The 20,458-nt window shown below is 34.6% G+C and overlaps 2 protein-coding genes across 2 annotated transcripts; one reads left to right on the plus strand and one right to left on the minus strand.

The window, feature by feature from the left end:
• Positions 1 to 5,272: 5,272 nt before the first annotated feature.
• LOC106881702 (gastrula zinc finger protein XlCGF67.1) lies at positions 5,273 to 7,559 on the minus strand. The gene is made up of 4 exons (XM_052970323.1): positions 7,349 to 7,559; positions 6,761 to 7,000; positions 5,869 to 5,992; positions 5,273 to 5,327 (listed from the first exon to the last, which is right to left on the minus strand). The coding sequence occupies exons 1-4, from the start codon at positions 7,557 to 7,559 to the stop codon at positions 5,273 to 5,275; spliced, it is 630 nt and encodes a 209-aa protein (XP_052826283.1).
• Positions 7,560 to 9,272: 1,713 nt separating this feature from the next.
• LOC106881704 (zinc finger protein 345) lies at positions 9,273 to 19,978 on the plus strand. Its single transcript, XM_052970324.1, has 4 exons — positions 9,273 to 9,373; positions 10,558 to 12,177; positions 13,107 to 13,215; positions 14,941 to 19,978. The coding sequence occupies exons 2-4, from the start codon at positions 10,652 to 10,654 to the stop codon at positions 15,838 to 15,840; spliced, it is 2,535 nt and encodes an 844-aa protein (XP_052826284.1). The 5' UTR covers positions 9,273 to 9,373; positions 10,558 to 10,651; the 3' UTR covers positions 15,841 to 19,978.
• Positions 19,979 to 20,458: the final 480 nt, after the last annotated feature.

Consider the following 20,458-nt stretch of genomic DNA (forward strand, 5'->3'; position numbering starts at 1 on the left):
TTTGGCAGAGTTTCTACAGCTGGATGCCCTTCCTAATGCCAACCACTCCGAGAGTGTAGTGGGTGCTTTTATGTGCCACCGGCACGAATGCCAGTCAGGCGGTACTGGCAACGACCACGTTCAAAATGGTGTATTTTACGTGCCACCTGCACAAGAGCCAGTCCAGCAGCACTGGCAACGATCTTGCTCGAAAGTCTTTACACGTACCACTGGCACAAGTGCCAGAAAGGCGACGCTGGGCACAGGTGCCATCACGTTTTCGCTTTCCAGAATTTAAAATTGAATATCTTTTCTTTCAAGTCATGATTAAAGTTGCTTTAACACTTCCAGAAATATTTCTTTCAGCAGAAACAGTATCCAAAGCCTTTAAAGGGAAAAATCTAGTTATTTAATGTATGCAAATTGGCAATTGTTGTGTGTGAAAATTTAATCATCATTTCTTTTGCATCATTTTGAGGAGTGTTTGGAGCAATAAAGTACTAAATTCAGGAGTAATGCCCTAACATCCTGGATTCTACAGTCTAAAGATGGCTTGGTTTGGGTTACATCTCTAAATGAGCTTGGAAGCTAATCAATTCCTTGTCAGCATGCATTTGAAATGTATACCAACAGTAAAATACATAATGAAAAGTGGGGTCATAGCATTCATATTGTAGTATTGCATGTTTTATGTTTTACATGCTATTTCACATGATTTAACCTCATGGCTATGGCATATTAAATATGGTTTTTATATTGATCTTTTGGAAGTAAGAAATCGCTTGAGCCCACACCTTAGGATAAATACTTTATTATATGTCTTGAACCATATCAGGACAATTCCCCCTGGCAACAACTAGCCCCTAGGACAATTACCCCCTCTGCAATATATTATGAAGTTTTAAATAATCTGTTGTCCTTGGTGGGTAGACTCATCTTAGTACAAGTACTCAAGAGATTCTTTACACTGCTATTTATTCACAAAGCAATAATAGGACATTGAGTACAATGAAAAGTAGGTTGGGAATAAATACCTCTATTGAGGTGTAAGTGATTGAGATATAACAGTTCTCTCTTATAAACTGATGTTTATCAGAGTGAACTGTTAGAGGAGGGTGCAAATTTAATTGTGACAGACTAATTCTATGCTACTATCAGTTAAGCATAAGGCATGCATTATATACAACAATGATCTATTTTAACCCACTCCTATTTCAGTACCTAGGGTGTTCAACTGATGTTAGTGCTTTATATATAGGGTGTCCACAAGGTCTGGGTACAGGGTGTAAATAAAATCATAATATAAACAATTAAATATAAGAAATAATAATTTCTTAATGAATGTATTAATCCCCATGTACCCAGACTTTGTGGACACCCTGTATGACATATATATTAGAGGAAAAAGGACAACAAAAACGAAGGCAGGATGAGTGTCTCAAGTAATTTAGAATATTTAATTAGAGTAAGGTGAATTTGAGGTAATTAATTCAATTATTGGATGTCTTACAGTTGTTTCTGGAATATCCCAAGTGATAGGTTAGCATCTCCATACACTGCGTATTCCATCATCAGAGACAAAGTGAGTATGTATGGATACCCAGTGTATGGAGATGCTAACCTATCACCTAGGATATCCCAGAAACAATTGTAATACATCCAATAATTAATTACCTCAAATTCACCTTACTTGAATTATTCTAAATGACTTGAGATACTTGTCCTGCCTTGGTTTTTATTGTCCTTTTCCCTTAATAAATACCTCTTAACAAGGAAGCCTGCTATGGATCCCCAGCTCCAACCTCAGCTGTGAACTTGGAACCTAACAAATGACCAATTATAGCATTTACACAGCGTACCTATTCGTTTAGATTACCAGTGAACTAAACCCCTCATTCTTTATATATATATATATATGTAATACAAATAATGTGAGTATATGCATATATACGTACATGTGTGTACATACCTACATCTACATGTATATATAGATGCATATCTGGGTACAGGACGTAACAAAATAACGTGGACAAAATGAAAAACAGAGTACAGAAAACACACATAACATAGAAAACATTTCATTCATCAGCTGCCACCATTCTAAAACTAAGTATTTCGAAGAGTTAGGGCAATACATGTGCACATACACACACTAGAGTGTTACCAGTCATATGGCAGGTAATTTTGCCACCATGGGTTGTATCAGGAAATATGGCATGCATACAATAGTCATTCTTTTCACTGTCTTTTTCTTGTGTTGATCTCAGTTATTTTCCTTGCTTAGTTTCATCCACTTTGTAGTTTTATGAAACAATCAGTTGAAATAAACTCTATACATATGCTTGAGTGATGTTCATTTCACTCAGTAATATGGTCCAAATGTTGTAATTATATAAGCTATATTCTTTACTCTTTTACTTGTTTCAGTCATTTGACTGCGGCCATGCTGGAGCACTGCCTTTTAGTCAAGTGAATCGACCCCAGGACTTATTCTTTGGAAGCCTAGTACTTATTATATCGGTCTGTTTTGCCGAACCGCTAAGTTACGGGGACGTAAACACACCAGCATCAGTTGTCAAGTGATGCTGGGGGTGACAAACACAGACACACAAACATACACACATATATATATATATATATATATATATATATATATATATACACATAGATATATACGACAGGCTTCTTTCAGTTTCCGTCTACCAAATCCACTCACAAGGCTTTGGTCGGCCCGAGAGTAGAGTAGAAGACACTTGCCCAAGGTGCCACGCAGTGGGACTGAACCCGGAACCACAGATTTTTTTTTTTATTAAAAGAGAAAAAATGAGCAAGGTAAAGGAAAAACTTTCAAAACAAGGTTAAAACGTTTGCTAGTGTTATTTTTGTTTTTTGCTGTTCAGATGCTGACACTACTGTCATCACTCTGTCACACTTTCTCCTAACCTCCAACTTCTCACAGATTTCTTCCTTCACCAAAACTCTCACATCTCCAGTCCCCTTGCTATTTCTCAACCACCACAACTTGTATCTTCTTCCCTTGACCCCCCACAAATCTTGCACCCTGGCCTCTCCACCTAGCCTCCTGCACACATCCACCCTCCTCTTCCTCAATTCTTCACATATCTCCATTCCCCTTTCGTGCAGACTGACTGCATTCCAACTTCCCAACCTCATCCCAAGCCTTTGGCCATCATATTGAACAAAGCCATTTCTCTAATGGAAACAGAATCCTGTATGCTCTCTTAGTTACCAAAACTTTGGTCTTTGCTCAGTTAATCTTGGGGGCTTCTGATTCTAAGTTTTGTTTCCATATTAGGAATTTCTTTTCTAATTGTACAACAGAATCAGCTATAAGAACGAGGTCATCAGCATATAGCAAATGGGTATTATTCAAGAAGAGTGGTCCCGGTGCATGCACTTGCACACTCACGCATCCGTGCTAGCGAGTCGTGACTAGTTAATCCTACGACTACCTAGCTCGAGTGCGCATCATGTGCAAAACATGTATGAGGGTTTTTTCTAAACAAAGTAAATAATTTTTTTACACAAAATAAATCATACACTACCTGTTTTTGGTAAAGAGTCCATTAAAAAGTCGGTCTTTCAAAATCTACTGTTGTTCAATGGTATCAATACAAGAAGGACATTACAAGTAATTATCTTTTGCGTAACCCCTACCAAATTGGTGGACTTGGGTACATCGTAGAAATAGATGAATCTATGATGTGCAAGCACAAATACAATGGAAGATGGGATAGAGAGGATAAAAATAGGTTTTTAGTCTTTGTACCTGACCGTTCTTCCAAAACTCTTCTACCACTTATTAAAAAATTTATCAAACCAGGGATGACTATATATTCTGATTGTTGGAGTGCATACAATGGGATTACTGAAATAGATGTGACACCAAAATACACCCTGGAAGAACGTAAAACGACGTTTTAAGAGTAAGATGGTGGAAGATTCAACAAAAGAAAATGATTTACTTTGTTTAAAAAAAATTATTTACTTTGCTTTAAAAAAAAAACCCTCATACATGTTTTGCGCATACGCACTAGATAGTCATTGTAGGATCAACTAGTCATGACCAGCTAGCGTGGATGGGCGAGTGTGCGCACCGGGACCACTCTTCTTGAATAGTACCAACAAGTGGTCTTAAACTCATTGTTATGACTTGAAGCATGTGTAAGTGGAGACTAAGAACCAAGCCTTGATGAAATCCTACCTGCATATTAAATTTTTCATTATATTCATTGTTGATTTGTACCTTACTTAACAGTACCTTAGTACATAGCTGGTACAGCTGTCACAAACCATTCATCCACTCCTAGCTTCCTCAGGGACTGCCAGATTACAGAGAAAGAAACTCAGTCAAAGGGTTTCTCCAGATCAACAAATAGTAACTACAGCAGCTTATTTTTAACTAAGTACTTCTACAGCTCCTCACTAGGAAGAAAGCATCAGTAATACTTTTTCTTGGCGCAGAACTAAACTGCATCTCCTGTAGTCTAACTCTGTAATTAATTGAGTTATGACTTTTTCTGTAATTATCATGACCTGGTCCACAAATTTGATACCTTGCAATTACCTCTTACCAAGGCATCTCTTTTACTATTTTAACAGCTGATTATAACTAAACAGTGCTATCAACATTGCTGAAAAGGTCCCAAACATGATATCTAAAATCATATCAGGAAAGAAAACTTGAAAAGTTTGACAAGATTTTTGCCATCTGATAACACAGTTTTATTTATCTAACAAGAAATTCAGCCTGGACAACAAGTGAACTTCCACAATTTGTAGTTGATACATAATATGGATCGGTTACAACTTGAGATTAAACAGTTATATAAATCTTTATAAAAGAAGACCTTCACACACCCCAAGGCAATGAAGGTGCTTCTACAAGGTTATTCAACTTGCTACTGTCTTGAAGTAAAGAATACATTTGACAATGTAATCCTAGATATACAAGAAGCTGGAACACCTATTGAATTATATCTAACCAATTTGATGACATACTCCAACAGATCATAAGTAAAAGAACAAACCAGTGTGATCTTCAAATAGTTAACTAATAAAGTGATATGATCAATATCATTAGAGACGACAGACCATTGACATCTTTAATCTGGTCAATCAATGACATCACTGTCACTAACAAGACAACAAACTAATGAGGTTTTCAACTAGTCAACCAAGTAGTTAGATTGTTCTGAATGTCATGTATATCAAGATATGGGAGTTACTATATTTAAGGTTGTGTTCATTATGTATAGAGATGTTATATATTTTACACTTGTGTTTTCAATGGTGAATTAACTTCGCAAATGATAATTTTGATTGTGCTAAAAACACAAAAACAAAAAAATATAAATATTATAGTTATTAAATTTTAATTGACATAAATGTGAATACTTTATCATAAATTTAAGTGATGAGAGTTTACATTAATATCTTTATGTTTCTAGAGGTTATTCTCAACAAATCAAGTCGATATTTTCTGGTGAATATATTTGCTTATGTTTAACAAAATATCTTTTAATTGGGAATAATTTTCCATAAATTTTATATCTAAAAGTTTTACCTTCGCATTTTCTCACTCATAACTAAGGAAGTTGTATCTGTAAGAAACTTAATTACAACAACAGACGTTTTTTTTACCAGGATGTATTTGTGGACTACAAGACTTATTAACTGAAAAAAATGATTTTGAACACATTCCACCATGATGAATGTTCTTCAATTTGTACTCAGTAGACTTATAATATTGGATTTGAAAGAGAAGGATTTTTCAAATTTCACATTTAAAAATCTTGCCTCTATTGTGTAGTTCTTTGTGTGTTTTCAAATCACTGCTATAGTCAAAATATTTCTGGCATATTTTACAGTCGAAAGGTTTTTTTGCCAGTGTGACACTGTTTGTGAACTACAAGATGAGAATTACCAGAGAACGGTTTCCTACATATTTCACAGTGGTGAGGTTTTTCTCCAGTATGAATTCTTTTATGAACTGCAAGACCAGAATTAACAGAAAATGATTTCCCACAAGTTTCACAGTGATAAGGTTTTTCTCCAGTGTGGCTACGTATGTGGATAACAAGATTTGAGTTATCAGTGAAAGATTTACCACATATTTCACAATGGTAAGGTTTTTCTCCAGTGTGACTACGTTTGTGGATAACAAGATTTGAATTATTAATGAAAGATTTCCCACATATTTCACAATGGTAAGGTTTTTCTCCAGTGTGACTACGTTTGTGAATAACAAGACTTGAATTATCGGTAAAAGATTTCTCACACATTTCACAATGAAACGGTTTTTCTCCAGTGTGTATTCTTCTGTGTTTTGTTAAATCACATCTAGAGATAAATGATTTTCCACATGTTTCACAGTGAAATGATTTTTCTCCTGTGTGTATCATTTTGTGTCTAGTTAGATTACTACTATCCACAAAAGACTTACCACATATTTCACAACGAAAGGACTTCACTCCAGTGTGTGTTGTCCTGTGCCTTGTTAAGTTACTATTAGTGATAAACGATTTCCCACATATCTCACAGTGAAATGGTTTTTCTCCAGTATGTATAGTTTTGTGTTTCGTTAAGACACTGTTAGAAACAAAAGATTTCCTACATATTTCACAATGATAAGGTTTTTCTCCACTGTGACTACGTTTGTGGATAACAAGACTAGAATTAGCAGAGAACGATTTCCCACATATTTCACAATTAAATGGGTTTTCTCCAGTGTGAATTCTTTTGTGGGTAGCTAAATTACTGTAAGAGACAAAAGATTTCTCACAGATTTCACAGTGATAAAGTTGTTCTCCAGTGTGTATCGTTCTGTGTGTTTTTAAATGACCATTAGTAATAAATGATTTGCCGCATATTTTACAGGGATAGGGTTTTTCTCCTGTGTGACTACGTTTGTGGATAGTAAGCTTTGAATTTTCAATGAAAGATTTCCCGCATATGTCACAACGATACGGCTTTTCCCCAGTGTGTATTGTCTTGTGAACTATAAGATGAGAATTTTGAATGAAAGATTTCCCACACGTTTCACACCGATAGGGTTTTTCTCCAGTATGTATTCTTTTGTGAACTACAAGACTAGAATTATCAGAGAAAGATTTTCCACATATTTTACAATGATACGGTTGTTCTCCAGTATGACTACGTACGTGAATAATAAGATTGGAATTCTTAGTAAATGATTTCCCACATATTTCACAGCAGAAAGGTTTTTCTCCAGTATGTATTCTTTGGTGAACTACAAGACTATAGTTATCAATGAATGATTTTCCACACAATCTACAGGAATACGGTTTTTCTCCAGTGTGTATTCTTTTATGTCTTGTTAAATTACTGTTACAGACAAAATATTTTCCACAAATTTCACAGTGATAGGGCCTTTCTCTCTTGTGTATTTCTTTATGCGTGGTAACACCGTGTTCTGGAGAGAATGTCTTCCTACAGATTTCACGGTGATATTTAGGAATGTTTCCATGGAATGATCTTTGTTTAGTAAATGTTTCACTATGTAAAGGTTTTTCATCAAAATGATTATCATTCTCCATATTCTCGATGATTTCTTCAAATCTGAAAAATGTATGAAAGGATAATGTATGATGGTTAAGTTTTTTGCCTTGAGTATCATGAGATCTTTTATATGTGTAGAAAATGTGCAATGTAGGAATACTCGTTAGAGACTTTGTTTTTTTTTTAAAAGTGCATATATGGTTAACTATGCAGGTGAGTTAAAGTGAGATTGTTCGTAAATTAGTAATCAGAAATGATATGATACTGTATAGTAAATTATAAATCGCGACTGTTCACCGGGGTTAGTAGAATAGTACACAGTGTCTACTGTGATGACAATATAAATATTATGTACTTTAGATTTGAAAGTCAACTATAAAACCATGAAAGGCCAGGAACATTGTCAGTGTTCGGTGATTAGAATCCATTTTCTCTCTCTAAAATGACTCAAGATACACGATGTAGAATTTAATTATACAGAGATGATGTAACACTGACTTTGGAACATGTAGGTCCACAGGCATTTATGTTCACCTTAACATGAAATAACCACAACATTAGACATAGTTAAATTAGTTGAACTAATTACGAATATACTTAAGCACCGGTGTCATTGGAAAATTTCGTCCGTCTGAATATCTCCGGTGGCATATGTTAAAAGTTCCTAACATAATTTAATACGTTCAAACATGTATTCCATTATGTATTTCAATTTGCTTTTTCAGTTCTATTTAACCGATGGTAAATCGAAAAACATCATCCAGCGAAATGATTATTCGGTATCAACGACGGTGTCTCAAGGGAAATTTGACTCTAAGAAACAACAGTCAAACTTTTACTTGAATTACACTTTAGAAAAATGAAGGTGTCAGTGAAACACTAAATCACGGATATACAAAAAATACGCGATGGCGTGCGGTCTACCACAGTATCCTGTCTACGCTGTGAAATTACTTTTAGCGTACGGTCTACCTTTTCTTACCTTATTACTCTTTAGCATGCGCTCTACCTCCACTATAAGAATTTTCGGCGATTTTACGTTATTAGTAATATTACTGTCACTTATAAACCACGTGGGTTTATTTATATTTCTGAAGAAGATCGTCGGTTTCCGTAAAAAATTATTTTTTTACATATGAGGTTGGGGGGAAACAAATACACGTGCATTTTTTTTGACAACTACGGTTCTCATATCGAAATTTAGCCAACATTTCATATGATGCACCGTACTATAAAATTTAAGCTAAACTTTAAAACTGAAAAAAAAAATTGTTATACTTGGGTTGGTTATCTTTCGCCGATTACATATAAAAAACAAACTTAGCTAGATTAGTTGTTGTTGGCACTCCGTTGTCTACGACGTCGAGGGTTCCAGTTGATCCGATCAACGGAACAGCCTGCTCGTGAAATTAACGTGCAAGTGGCTGAGCACTCCACAGACACGTGTACCCTTAACGTAGTTCTCGGGGATATTCAGCGAGACACAGAGTGTGACAAGGCTGGCCCTTTTGAAATACAGGTACAACAGAAACAGGAAGAAAGAGTGAAAACTTTAGGTGTTTTCACTCAATAAACACTCACAACGCCCGGTCTGGGAATCGAAACCGCGATCCTATGACCGCGAGTCCGCTGTCCTAACCACTGGGCCATTGCGCCTCCACAGCTAGATTAGCAAGATAACAGGAAAAGGGATGTTATGAAAGTTGTTTTTCCTTTGTATATATTTATGCGCATGCGTCATAGTAGTAATATCCGTTGATACTTTGAGACCGTCTTTTGTTCTCTGTTTAATTTCTTAATTAATACACAGGCGCACACAACTGTAAAATAATATCTTTTATGAAGCATTACAGTAAGTATTTAATAATGAAAGTATTACATTTAATCGTATTGTATATTTTCGTTGGTTCTGCAGTACCAGATTTTTGCAGTTATTTCTTCATTATTGCGATATTAAATGCTTTTTTTAAAAAATTTACTGAAAATTTCAAATGATGTTATTTAGAAGCGTATTGAATAAGCTCCCACTTACAAATGCGTTATAAAATGTCAAATACAGCAATTCCTTTATATCTCGCTGTCTTACGATCAAGAATTGGCTTAATAATGGTCTTGTGTGAAAGAGACATCTAAATATCGGATGAATGTACTGTAATTAATGTCATTTGGTGACATGTCTAAATTCTCATTTTTTTAAAATGAATTCCTTTGACTTTAAAAGGTCAAAAGTTGATTCAAACATTTATAAATGAGTCATTATATTGACCAACAACATTGGACTTGTGTATTCATTCTTTCGGCAGACTCAAACGCAAATGTGCTAATCGCTGTTGTGAATGTATTCGAAAGTATTAAGAATAAAAGATTATGTTGTATTCGAACAAAAGAATCTACAGCAAATATTTCTAATAACGAAATACAAAAAGATCTCCCATAAAACAAAGTAAAATAATTGAAAAAAATTAAAATTAAAACAAAATTAAGTTTGCAAGAAGATTTCAATTAAGAGGCGGAGGTAAAGAATACGCACACTATCCATTTTCGGCGTAACAAAAACCCTAACCAGCGGGTGTGTATATTCTTTACTTTCGCACAAGGTTGTATGGTTTCATTTTAATAGCATATTAAAAAGTAAAGTTCATTTGTTTAGATATTTACATTTACAATTTATGAATATCGACGTGTAGAAAGATTGTCACTGTTGAATCTCTGCTTTTTATGTGTCTTCTATATTTTATACTGTTCCTCTATGTCAAAATATCAGATGACATTAGCCTAGCTTTAAAGTATCATCTAATTTAGATGCAACATTAATATTTTTCATCTAATGAAAAATATTAGTGTTACATCTAAAACTAAAGGAATATGTTATACAGAACAAGTATAACTCTCTTTATATAAAGTTGTAGTAGAATTTCTATGAAAATATTCTCTAAGTCTTATTATTAGCAACATTTTTTCTACTTGATTGGAATGTATACCAGATTACATTCAGTTTAAACTTTGATTATAAAAAGGAATTTGTTGTATTTTCAGATTACAGTTGATAGAAATATCGCAGCAGAATTGTTGGTTAGAAATATATCACAAAATTGAAATCAAGAAAAAGCTTCATATGTTGCAATGAGAGATGAAAAAAATTATGGAAACTGAATTTCATGACAACCAAATTAAATGTAAAGAACAATCCGAAAGGATTAATTTTTCTGATGAGTTGATGAAAGAGAAAGAAAAAACATGTAATATCTTTAAAAAGTCATTCTCTCCAAAAACAAACCTCAGTAACAAAACTATTCATGCTAGAAAGAAACCATATCACTGTGATATCTGTGGTAAGTCATTCTCTCAAAATGATCACTTAACCACTCACAAACGTATTCATACAGGAGAGAAGCCATTTCTCTGTAATATTTGTGGTAGATCATTCTCTCAAATAAATCACTTAACTATACATAAACGCATTCATACAGGAGAGAAGCCATATCTGTGTGATATCTGTGGTAAATCATTCTCTGGAAGTGGTGAGTTAACTTGTCACAAACGTATTCATACTGGAGAGAAGCCATATCACTGCAATATCTGCAATAAATCATTCTCTCGAAGTGATCATTTATCTAAGCACAAACGAATTCATACAGGAGAGAAACCACATCATTGTGACATCTGTGGTAAATCATTCTGTCGAAGTGGTGAATTAACTTCTCACAAACGTGTTCATACAGGAGAGAAACCATATCACTGTGATATCTGTGGTAAGTCATTCTCTCATGGAAAAACTTTAACTAACCACAGACGCATTCATACTGGAGAGAAACCATATCACTGTGACATTTGTGGTGAGTCATTCTCTGAAAACGGTGACTTAACTAAACATAAACGCATTCATACAGGTGAGAAGCCATATAACTGTGATACCTGTGGTAAATCATTTTCTCAAATAAATCATTTAACTAAACACAAACGCATTCATACAGGAGAGAGACCATACCATTGTGATGTCTGTGGTAAATCATTCTCTCAAAATAGTGTATTAACTAAGCATAAGCGCATTCATACAGGAGAAAAGCCATATTGCTGTGAAATCTGTGGTAAATCATTTGCTGTAACAGGGAGTTTAGCTAATCACAAATACACCCATACAGGAGAGAAGCCATATCACTGTGATATCTGTGGCAAATCATTCTCTCATAGAAATACCTTAACTACTCACAAACGTATTCATACTGGAGAAGAGCCCTATGAGTGTAATATCTGTGGTAAATCATTCTCTGGAAATAGTAACTTAATTATTCACAAACGTATTCATACAGGTGAGAAACCATATCACTGTGATATCTGTGGTAAATCGTTTTCTCAGATAAATCATTTAACTAAGCACAAACGCATTCATACTGGAGAAAAACCATATCATTGTGATATTTGTGGTAAATCATTCCCTCGAAATGGTGACTTAACAATCCACATGCGTGTTCATACAGGAGAGAAACCATATCACTGCGATATTTGTGGAAAATCATTTTCTGGTAAAAGTGATTTAACTAAACACAAGAGGATTCATACAGGTGAAAAGCCATATCCCTGTGATATTTGTGGCAAATCATTTTCTAGAAATGGTTACCTAACTATTCATAAACGTAATCATATGCAAAATAAGTCGTGACTTATATATATGGTTAATCATTTTTATCACAAGTCTTATAACTGTACATGTATGCATTCATACAGAAAAGTATCTTTGTCAGTGCTGAAATTTTGCTGTGTTAGCTTTGTTCCTTATTCTAAATATTGATATCCATATGGGCATATATCACTATCCATAAATATCAACATAAATACTCTTCCTTGTGGAGGTTAGCACACAGCACAATCGAGTGTATTTTTTATTCATAAATTTTGTTGATTAAATTAATTTTTTTTCCTTTTCATTTTAAAATATCTAATAATTTTACAATTGATTAAGAACACATTTTTTGCTGTATTTACTGCAACTGTCACATTTATTCTGAGGAAAAAAATGTCTCCTTTAATAAATATAATCACACCAGGAAGGTGTGATTGTGCAGTAAACAATCCCAGAATTCAATGTCATATATAACATACTATATGTTCATTGATGAAATAACTTACCACTGTAATATTTTTAATAAAAGTATTATTGCAGATTCACACATGTTTTATGATTAACATATTTCCACCAGAGAGAAAAGGTACTGTTGATTTATTTGACATTCTTAGTAAATAGCTGAGAATTCTCATAAATCAGTGATAAAACATCATGCACAGCTTTTATGTTTGAAGTAAATACACAAACAATGACAGAATATTTTATCATATCAGAATAGGATATCTCTTTTGTCTGTACACATACCATTCAGAGAATGATATTGATGTTGGTCTAGATTTATATTTTCAGAAATAAATTTACCATTAATTCTGTGAAATATTCATGGGTCCCACTAGTTAATATAATTTAGCTATATGGTGAGGTGGGTGGGTAATGTTGTATATAGAAATATGCAAAGACAAAAAGTTGTATGCATTTTATTTTAAATTTGTATAACTTTTTCCATATTTGAATATGTAAGCTACATTTTGATGGAACTATTTATTCCATCTGCAAAAACAATGGGGCCTTGTACTAATAATATTACACCAAATGGAGAAAGAAAGGGTGAAATCCTTGAAAATGCAATTGTACATATACAGTATCTAATATTTAACTTGGATATATTTCACACAGTTTGAATGTATTATAAGTAAACTTTATAATCTTTTCATATGAAATGTCACCTGAACAAACAAAACTAAATGACATTGTCAAATTCATAGAATTACTGGACTGGACATATCTAGACTAACAACAAGCAGATGATATAACTCGCAGACTGAGTTCCAAGAAACCACAAAAGAGACAAGACTGCAATGACCAAGATGGAGATATGAAATATATATATTTTGACAAAAGCTGGGGATTAGACACTGAAAACTATAGTGAAATAAAGGGAAGGCCTTTATCCTGCAGTGTGAGAACAATGGCTGATTTCAGTGGTGTGTAAGTTTATATAAGATTTTGTAAAGATTTGTTGTAATAAAATAGTGTTAATTCAAGGTATTGCTGTCAATTCTATTATGCAGTTGTCTCAACCTTAGAAATACAAAACCAGTAAAAATCTATCATGAGCTAATGTCATTGAGCAGCACCAAATGTGAAAATCTAGGTTTAGTCAAATTTTTGTGTATGAACTTGAACTTGCAACAAACTAATATGTGAGAGACAAAAGAGACAGCTCCTAGAAGGTGTACGCCCTTAAAATAAAACAAATTTATTCTATCGTGAGATTACTACATAATCTTCCCGAAACCATTTTTTTGTTGAGGAAATACTATTAATAAACACAGCAGTATCATGTTTGAAGCAAAGCATTTATTTTAAAACTGTTCGTAATTTAGGCACTAATCCAATATTATTAGGCACTAATCCTATATTATTAGGCACTAATCCTATGGCAAGATTGAACCGACTTCAAATGAGAGTAGCCTGCCTTGCAAGGAATAAGTTTGAACAGAATGTGTTTGTAACACAGTAGTAGCTAGTCACAGTATCAATAGATAAAGCCAGTGGAGGACAAGTTAATCCATGGCCGTTCATGGGAACAACAGTTTTTCCGGTTCCAAGTACTGTTTAGCATCCAGTCACCACAGGAATTGGAAGGAAAACGAACATGACTCGTGTCTTCATGCAACGTTGAAGAAAATTGGGAATGCATAAATAACTTCCAACGCAGAGAAATATGTTTTCAAAGAGATAACGTTAAATTCCTGAATCAAATCCTTTCAAATGAGGAGATGAAGTCCAATCCATGTAAGAGAGGAGGAAGATCCCACTAATGTGAGCTACATAATTTCCTGGGGATAGTAAGAAAGTAGGTACATGCTGCCGCTAGCAGAAAAGAATAAACCCTAATTACTCTATAGAACTGATCTGGTCAAAACCTTCAGTAGCCTGAAGAGGGAGCTGTTACCTGTGTTTGATCCTATCAACGAGAAAGTGTCAGCAAGTGCATCTAGTTTTGGACTAAGGGTGATCCTACAACAGAAATAGAGTAGTTAAGGGGGCTTGTCTCCTGTCAATCAGAATTGTTGTTAGACAGTGCGCGCGCGTGCGTAGTCAATTTACCGGACATGCTCCTCAACCGAAATTTTGTCATGCGCATGTGCGAATAGATATTAATTACAATCCGAATGTGGAAGATTTTTGTTTACAGAGATTTGAATATAATCAACTTGAGCTACTTTCAGCTTCATTGTCTGGAATATATACAAGATGGTTTTGTATTGTAATTTAACTTGGATTACAAAGGTGTTTGCAGCATCGATAGACATCGACAAAGATCTTAGTCGATTCAAATATAACACAAGAAATATTTGTTAGATGTAAAATATACAAAAGAAAAGAAGAAAGTTATGGAAAATGAAGTATATGAATTAAGCAAGTATAAATGTAAAACATCGTCTAAAAGAATTGGTATTTCTCGTGATATAATGAAAGAGAAAAGAAAAACGTCTTATCTCTGTGATATTTGTGGCAAACCATTCTCTCAAAAAGGTAACCTCACCACTCACAAACGTATACATACAGGAGAAAAACCATTCCACTGTGATGGCTGTGGTAAATCATTCACTGCTGTAAGTCACTTAACTATTCACAAAAGCATTCATACAGGAGAAAAACCACATCACTGTGATATCTGTGGTGAATCATTCTCTCAAATAAATACCTTAACAATACACAAACGTATTCATACAGGAGAAAAGCCATATGACTGTGATATCTGTAATAAATCATTCTCTCAAAGTCATCACTTAACTAAACACAAACGTATTCATACAGGAGAGAAACCATATCACTGTGATATTTGTGATAAATCGTTTTCTGCTAGTAGTGATTTAACAATACATAAACGTATTCATACAGGGGAGAAACCATATCATTGTGATGTTTGCGGTAAGTCATTTTCTCGAAATGGTGTCTTAACTAAACACAGACGTATTCATACAGGAGAGAAACCATACCACTGTGATATCTGTGGTAAATCATTTTCTGGAGGAAGCACCTTAACTAAACATAGACGCGTTCATACAGGAGAGAAACCATATCTCTGTGATATCTGTGGTAGATCATTCTCTCAAAAATGTCACTTAACTACTCACAATTACATTCATACAGGAGAGAGACCATATCGTTGTGATATCTGTGGTAAATCATTCACCCACAGAAGTCATTTAGCTTCACATGTATGTATTGATGAAGAAGACTAATTGTTGTGTCGCATTCGCGTTGTGGTAAATTCAAAACAACACGCGCCCTACTTAATTTTTGATCATATGAATATTCACGTTGGGGATAACTAGTAATTTTATGAATCCTATAACTTTCATGTTGGGTAATCTGATAATTTTAGCAACGTGCAGCATACATACCCAACATCAGAAATTAATCGCAGAATCATAAAATGTACTCACAAAGGAATGAAGATAGAACTGTGGTCATAACTTCCCAACAGTATTTTATATAACGATAACTATACTTTGGCGTGGTGACTTCTTAATTCGATATTTTAAACAAAAACATTCTTTAAGAATACTCGTGTGTGTAGCATACTTCCAGAATAGAGAAAAAAATTTAATAAACCAAAATCCTTTCTGATTTGCGTCTCGCAAGTTATACGCAATAATGGAATGTCTCTAAGTATTTAGAAGGCAATGTTTATCTCCTGATATAATGTATATAATTCAAGGAGTGTGCATTCCCCTATTTTCATTATTTATTTTCTGATTTCCTTCTTTTTTATCTGTAAATTCTTTTTTTTATATATATAGATGTATACGTAAGACTTCCACTAATAGTTTTATGCATGTCTGTATGTAAATGTTAGAGACTAGAAAATTAAACAGATAAATACATTCCCATAAATCAGATAACAGCATTGTGTTAGGAATAAATACACAAACCATAATAGAAAATATTTTATTTACTATATTAGCATATCTGTATTCTTTCACTATATTTGGGACGTTATGCATCCACTGCGTATATTTCGGTTTAGATTTTATCGTGAATGTATCCCGTTAACTGAATAATTTTGCTGTTACTTTATACTTTTATACTCTTTTACTTGTTTCAGTCATTTGACTGTGGCCATGCTGGAGCACCGCCTTTAGTCGAGCAAATCGACCCCAGGACTTATTCTTTGGAAGCCTAGTACTTATTATATCGATCTGGTTTGCCGAACCGCTAAGTCACGGGGACGCAAACACCAGCATCGGTTGTCAAGTGATGTTGGGGGGGGGGGCGTGGCAAACACAAACACACATATATACGACGGGCTTCTTTCAGTTTCCATCTACCAAATCCACTCACAAGGCTTTGGTCGGCCCGAGGCTATAGTTGAAGACACTTGCCCAAGATGCCACGCAGTGGGACTGAACCCAGAACCATATGATTTATTTCTGATTTGGTTAGGCTGAATGTTAAGTTGCATGTGTCATTATAACGGTAACCTTATAAAGTGGATGATATGATTTGTAAGTTATCCTTATTCAATGTCTCTGGCTCACCTCATCTCTATATTTTTAATTAACCTGTAGATGGTTTATTATTTAAGTGTAATCTTATCATTTTGTATATAGAATATCTCACTGAAACTTTTGCTGACAACCATAAACAACAGAATCCACAGTTCAACTACATGATAAAAGTTGCACATTTTCCAAACATCTTCAGTAACTATTTGCCGTGAAGCTATAAAATTTGTTGATATTATTTGACACTAAATAGAGGTAAGCTTGTGATGTAGCCGTTTGATGATACCCAAGCCAGAGTTTGAGGAAAGACATGTTTCCTGATCCCCAACAGCATCTATTTTTAATTTCTTTATATTGATTCTGGTATTTTCGCCTGGCAATGCATAAGCTGTATATAAGTTGTTTTTTATGGAATGGATAACTGAATTGTTGCCATTTTGTCTTGTTGACATTATGTAAAAGATAATTCCTGAAATGTTAGCCAGTACTTTTTGGTCCCCTGACTATTTGTAAGCATTTCCCTCTTGGAGTAACTTTCCACATTTTCTTTAACTCCACAAGGCATGTGTTCTTTAAAACTTTCCTTTTCAGCCAAGCATGAAAACACCTGCTCTAGAAATCATTCTTCCATTACCTTCAAACTATCCATTCCAGTCTAGCCTCTTAACTTCAGTAAACTCTTCTTTCTTCGTGGTCATGGAAACGGGCAACAGTATGTCCCATTCTCAAGAAAGGCAATGTCTTTGACCTAAATAACTATCGGTCTATTGTTCTTCTGATATCTGAATATGATGCAAACTGTTGCAAATAATTAGATTCCCCAAGCCTTTCACTCTTTTTCCAGTTGCCAACAGTACAGATTTTGTAGGACTATGTCTACTCAGGACATGTATATTGCTACCTGCTTTTGTGTATCAGTTGCCAGAGGTCCCTAGTCCTTCAGCCATCTCTTTTAGATTATAAATATCTTGTCAGATCAAGTAATTTCAAAATGGCAGTGTGCACTGAGTTTTCTCAATGCACAGAAAGTTCAGAGAAAAACTCAGTGTGCACTTAGTTTTCTCTCCTACAACATCAACTCTTGTGAATCTGCTTGCTATTACCTCTTCAAATCTCTTTGATTTTCAGCACTCAAGCATCATCCATATCAACTTAAATCCATCCACCAGCACTGCCTAAACTAATACAAATAACCAACATGGATACATGATGAAAACATTTTTAAGTAAATCATCAACATATCCTAATCTCTACAGGTGTAAACAAAGTGAAGGACTTTATTATTTAACTATGTTAGGGTGAAACAAATATGAAATTGTACTGAGGTCAAATATATTGCATTTATTTCATTCCAATACATCATAACAAGATTATCATTGTAACTAGATAAAATAATTAGAGTCAGTTTTATTGTCATGTTAAAACAATGGAGAGGATTTGCATTATTGGTAGAAATTAATGAAATAACAAGTATTTAGGGCAGGGGTATGCAATAACCATAATACACTATTGGTACTTAAATCTCAGGTGAATAGAAGGCCAAGTTGACTATGGTGGAAAAATATTCTATGTAATATTATTATTCTTACTAAGGCAGCAAGCTAGCAGGATCATTAGCACGCCGAGCGAAATGCTTAGCAGCATTTTATCTGTCTTCATGTTCTGAGTTCAAATTCTGCCGAGGTTGACTTTGCCTCTCATCCTTTCAGGGTTGATAAAATAAATACCAGTTGATTACTGAGGTTGATGTAGTTGACTTGGCTCTTCCCCCAGAATTGTTGGCCTTGTGACAAAATATGAAACTAATATTACTATTCTTGCTTATTCCAATCAGATGAGGATCAATGATTATACCAAGCAATGTTATTTCATGAAGACAGTCTCAGTGATACGTAAATGGGTGTCTAAATTCTTGTATGTCTGTTGCTTAACATTTTTGTTTCCAATCTTCACCAAACTTTTAAAGATTGTTCTTTTTATGGGTATCTATTTTGGTCTATAGAAACAAGAAATCTCTGTTTCCATAAATCTCTTGATTCTGCTATACTATCACTATTGCCTTAAAAGTAAGCTGGAAACAACAACATGCTTCATCACCTGTAGTCTGTTTCTCTTCCCTGTGACCACCACTACAGTTTCTGCAGAGTTCAGTCTACCAGAAAATTACATTTCTAAACTCACTTGTAATCTCCCATCTTTCAATCAGTTCTGGCCTGAGAAATTTTGGTGAAGATCATCATCATTTTAACTTCCAACTTTTCTATGCTTGCAAGAATCAAACAGATTTGTTGAGGCAAATCTTCTGTAGCTGGATGGCATTTGCCTTCCTTTTGCTATGCCTTTCCTGTTTCCAAGTAAGGAAATATTTCCCCATGACCAGACATGTTTTCACAAGATTAGAATGTCAAGGCAAGGAGATAGTACCATACACATACACACACACATATATATATATATACATGTATGATGGACTTCTTTCAGTTTTCATCTACTAGATTCACTCAAGGCTTTAGTCAGCCAAGGGTTGTCCTATATTATGATGATGTGTATATGGATAGATGAAGAGGGAACTGCCGTGAAGCCAGTCCTTATAGCAGTATTTGTGAAAGACTTAAAGGAATTACAGATATGGAAGCAAAACCTAGAATTGAGATGCTTTGCGAGTAAACTTGGACACCAAAGTTTCTACTGAAGTACAAAAGAAGACAAGATTTCACTGCCATCAGGGTAATGGTGGTGATCAATGTGCAGAAAAGTAGGAAGTTAATACTGTGTACACAATGTGAACTATGGTTCCACATATGGCAGATGTTCACAAGTAGTTTAGTAGTCAGCGACAATAGTAAAATAAATTTCTTTTAGTACTTGGAAAGACGTAGTTGATTGCTTTTGTTACATGGGCAACCTAATCAACAGTGGAGCAGGGTAGTCTGAGAGCATAGTAACTATAATAAGGACAGGGTGGAAAAAGCTCTGGAGGTTTTTACTTCTACTGGCAACAAAAGGATTCTCTTGACATCATACAGTCTACCCTTGCCTTTGAGTGAAAGGTACAGTGTATGCTTGTTTGAAGTGCAATGCTAGATGTTAGTTAGACAAAGACACTGAATGAAGAGGATGTGTAAAGGTTGAAAGAAAAGAAGCATGTTCTGCTTGATGTATAATGCTGGAGTGACGGCTGAGCTGAGAGATAAACTAGGTATAACAATCGGTTAGTGTACAAGAATGAAGACTGATCGTATGGATATGTGATGTATATGGAGGACAACAAGTGAGTGAAGAGTTGCCAGGATATCTAAGTGGAAGGAAACCATGGAAGGTGAGGACATGGGCAGAATTGGTAAAATCTGAT

This window comes from Octopus bimaculoides, chromosome 9 (assembly GCF_001194135.2).
Source record: "Octopus bimaculoides isolate UCB-OBI-ISO-001 chromosome 9, ASM119413v2, whole genome shotgun sequence".
In the NCBI taxonomy this organism is placed as follows: Eukaryota; Metazoa; Mollusca; class Cephalopoda; order Octopoda; family Octopodidae; genus Octopus; species Octopus bimaculoides.

Coding starts and splice junctions, on each gene's coding strand:
- LOC106881702 (XM_052970323.1), bottom strand. CDS start 7,559: ATGGAGAATGATAATCATTTTGATGAAAAACCTTTACATAGTGAAACA. Junction 5,993..6,760: donor GAAATCTTTTGTCTCTTACA/GTAATTTAGCTA, acceptor CTGGTCTTGCAG/TTCATAAAAGAATTCATACT. Junction 5,328..5,868: donor GGCAAAAAAACCTTTCGACT/GTAAAATATGCC, acceptor TTGTGTTTTTAG/CACAATCAAAATTATCATTT.
- LOC106881704 (XM_052970324.1), top strand. CDS start 10,652: ATGAAAAAAATTATGGAAACTGAATTTCATGACAACCAAATTAAATGT. Junction 12,178..13,106: donor AATCATATGCAAAATAAGTC/GTGACTTATATA, acceptor TGAATATGTAAG/CTACATTTTGATGGAACTAT. Junction 13,216..14,940: donor AAATCCTTGAAAATGCAATT/GTACATATACAG, acceptor ATATAACACAAG/AAATATTTGTTAGATGTAAA.